Source organism: Onychostruthus taczanowskii, unplaced genomic scaffold, assembly GCF_017590055.1.
Source record: "Onychostruthus taczanowskii isolate IOZ18803 unplaced genomic scaffold, ASM1759005v1 scaffold1290, whole genome shotgun sequence".
NCBI lineage: Eukaryota > Metazoa > Chordata > Aves > Passeriformes > Passeridae > Onychostruthus > Onychostruthus taczanowskii.
The window spans coordinates 1-3,559 of record NW_024498452.1 but is presented as its reverse complement, the minus strand read 5'-3'; the positions used below and the strand labels follow the sequence as shown (position 1 = coordinate 3,559).

The 3,559-nt window shown below is 44.8% G+C and overlaps 1 protein-coding gene across 1 annotated transcript; it reads right to left on the bottom strand.

The window, feature by feature from the left end:
* Positions 1-25: 25 nt before the first annotated feature.
* LOC121331671 (serpin B6-like) lies at positions 26-2,936 on the bottom strand. The gene is made up of 3 exons (XM_041396302.1): positions 2,773-2,936; positions 1,817-2,105; positions 26-1,602 (listed from the first exon to the last, which is right to left on the bottom strand). Exons 1-3 carry the CDS (start codon positions 2,917-2,919, stop codon positions 1,370-1,372), a joined length of 669 nt encoding a protein of 222 aa, XP_041252236.1. The 5' UTR covers positions 2,920-2,936; the 3' UTR covers positions 26-1,369.
* Between the last annotated feature and the right edge of the window lie 623 nt (positions 2,937-3,559).

Below are 3,559 nucleotides of genomic sequence, written 5' to 3'. Positions count from 1 at the left end.
ACAAAATACATCCCAACAGAAGAAACGTTGTTGCAGCTGTGTCTTTGGTATTCTTACCATAGGTAAACTATGGTGTCTAAGAGAATATTATCAGGATAAACATATAACAGTAGCAAAAGAAATAAGCTAAAATCAAGACTTTGTAAATCTATTATTGCATAGGCACCATGTGCCCTTGTGTTATATTCTTTGTTAAAGAACCAGAAACAAGGGGACAGGGAATAAACACAGGTGTCCTGCGGTGCTGTAACAAAGGTACTCTCACCATAAATACCTCACAGGTGTTATAAATGACAAGCCTGACTAGGCCAGTATTCAAGCAGCAATCAATTTATTAATTAATAAGGGAAAGTATGAGCAATACAGCACTGGGCACAGTGGTGAAGTTTTCCCTCCAACTGCACACCGATTATTGAGGCTTACAGGTATTTATAGGGGTACTCATAAGCTTTCTCAGCCGTTTCTATTCCCAGTTTTTACATCACAATTCTGTACACAATTGTGATTTAGTTTTTCTCAGGATGTATCCCAGAAAGGAGTATCCCCAGATGGTGGGGGTCCGGCTTCCGAAAGAAGAAAGAAGTGTCCCAGCTGGTGAGGTCCAGATTCCAGATGTGGGTCCACCTTTTAATTGCAAGGACTATACATCTCATAACAGTGATGTCCAGCTTCCCTTGGTCAAAACTATCAATCCTTGAGTTGATGTTCATCTTCCTTTCTCAAGCTGCTTTTCACTGTTTTGTTAAGGCGTCGAGATAAGCATCTTTCCTTTTTATATATTCTAAAGCTAGAGTTTCAAAGATCCTTACTACAAGCAATATTCTAAAATTATACTTCAAAAGGTTATTAATGCAAAACTTTAAGGCTTAGCTACCAGCAGAAAGTACCTGTCAAACAGCAACATCCTTAAAGCTTTAATTCAAATGCTCCTAAATCAACTTAAGATTTATAAAGGTTAATTGTGAACAAAGGATAGGTTCAAAGGCCTTCTTCCATGCTTTACTTCCTCAGTTATTTATTAGAATTCATCTTTATAACTGTCCCACAGTCGGTTTCCATACATATCACAACCACAAATACAAACGTTGCCTGTATGTACCTGACACAAAGCACAGCTTTGTATTTCACACAGGGACATTAGGTACAAAAGCATACTTTCATTCTCATTCTTGCCTAAGAGCTGGTCCAGTTGTTGGCCAAAACCCCGCATCTACACAGAAGCTCAGCAATACCTCGAACAGGCTGCCAAGAACTCCTTTCAGCTCCAGGCAATGAATCAAGGCACTCAATGGATGTGACTGGAAGGTAAAAGGGGAGGGCAGCTACAAAAGTGCTCCGGCCTTGTCACAAGCAAAAGTAACTTCTTCTCTCACATGGGCTCTCTCAGAGCCTGACTCTGCCTGCTGGACACCAAAAGTGAAGTCAAGCACAGAAGAAGTGCTGCGAGAGCAAGTGAGATGGTTCTTGTGTCAGCCAGAACCTGGAGACCTCTGCACACAGGCACAGGAGGGGTTGGACATGGCAGGTGCTCTGTTTGTCTAAGCAGCTCTCTTATTCCTGCCAAGCCCAAGATCAAGATCAGAGAAGAAGGTGCAGGCACAGCTGAAACAGAAAATTAGTGCAAAAGCAGTCACTTAGTTCTAGGGAAACATAAATTTATTGTGTGATGGCACCTATGCAGCCAAGACATCTCCTCCTTAGGGACAGCAAAATCTGCCACAGAACAAAATGCTGGAAGTTTTGTTGTGCCGGATGAAGAAGAGAAAGGGATGATCAGCTATGAATTCTGAAGTGGACATTATGAGGGAAGACTCACAGAATAGCATCGCTGTGGCAGCAGCTGCTTCAGTGCCTTCTTCATTGACTTCCACAAATGATTTGTGAACCACTTCAGAGAGCACCAGCTGGTTGCCAGGTGAGATTCCTGAGAAGTCTGCCTTGCCCAACTCAAATGCATCAGGCATTCCCATGCTGCCCAGAATGGGTTTAAGTTTGTAAGCTTCTTCCAGCTTAAATCTGGGTAGATACACCTTCACCTCTGTAGAACTCATCATTTCAGGACTGATCCAAAACATCAACTTCTCATATGTAAGTTCTTTTTCCAGCTGAAGAAAAATCAAAAATTTACTTAATTACAGTGGGAATTGACTCAACATTACATAGTGATTTCTGTGTGTTTCTTCACATACCCCAGTACGTACATATTTTTTCCCTGGCTTAAGCATGATGATGGTGGGGCTTTTCTTTTCATTTTTAATAGGGGAATAAAAGACTCAAGAAACCTTAGCAATAAACTCCTTGTCCCAGAGTTCCAAAGAGCCCAAACTTTTATCCTTTCCTCACCACAAAATAGATCCTGCCCTTTCCTCTGAGCCTCTTTCCAGCCAGTGAGCCACACACCACCTGCCAGCTGCTCAGCACAGAAGACCTACAGGACAAGCCACAGGACTTCCCAAGAGCCCACCCAAAGTCCCCCTCTCCCCATTCCATCATCACCATACTGTGCCTTCCCCACAACCACAGCTGAGCTCTGCTCCTGAGCAGGGCCAGCTCTCCTTCCAGAGCCTCTGGCCAAGGGAGCAGCACACAGCCTGAGCAGCACTGACACAGCAGGGGCTGTCACTTTGGGGACAGGGACGAGAGGGACATTGCTGATGGCCTTGAGCACCAGAGACACAATTGCTCTGCAACTGAACTGCAGGTCTCTGTGCAATTCAGGCTTTCTTCCCTGGGAGGATTCAGCATGTCTTTGCACTCAGCTCGACTACTTACTCTTTCCAGGCCTGTGGATCCATCCTGGATTGCATCAGGGAGCAGGATGATCATGCTCAGTTCATTACCCACATAGGGGAGCTCAAGGATTTTGGTCTGGAAGTCTCCAATGTAGGTCATGTTAAAATCTGCCTCCTTGAACATCATCTGCACAGGTCTGGTTTCATTCTAGAAATCAAGAGATGCCAACAGTGAGTGCTGAGCTTCTCTGCTGGTCTCACACTACGAAGCAGGCAGCAAGTTACTCATGGCCTTTTAGGATTTGTCCAAAGAGAACTGATCACACACCACAGAGTGCAGCCCTACCACTGCCTTTGGGAAAGCACGAGGTGAAAACAATGCATGATATTCCATAACAACTCAAAAGAAGCTGATATAGGCTCATCAGCCCTTTATCCTTTTGGTGTTGGCATCTTGAAAGCTGGCTCCAAGCTTGCACAGCTGCAGGCAATACAAAATGCCACAGTGTCTCTGGATACTCCTGCCAGCTTTTTCAACACCTTCCTAGAGCCAGGGACCAAGGTGTCAGGAACCGAGTCAGCCCAGCAGTCTCTGAAGTGCCGTGTGAGAAAGTGTTTTGGTAAGCAGAAACATTCCCTTACATAAAAGTTATATCAGCACTTTCACATATTCTCTGACTTATTTGACCACTGTGGGGAGGGATGGTTTCCAGACAGGCACGAGGGCTTCCATTTTCCTCAATGGCTGCTTCAGGCAGGCGAGTTAAGGAAGGCACATCACCAGGTCTTGTTCATGACTCTGGGAGGCCAACCCAGAGCTGCAGAGG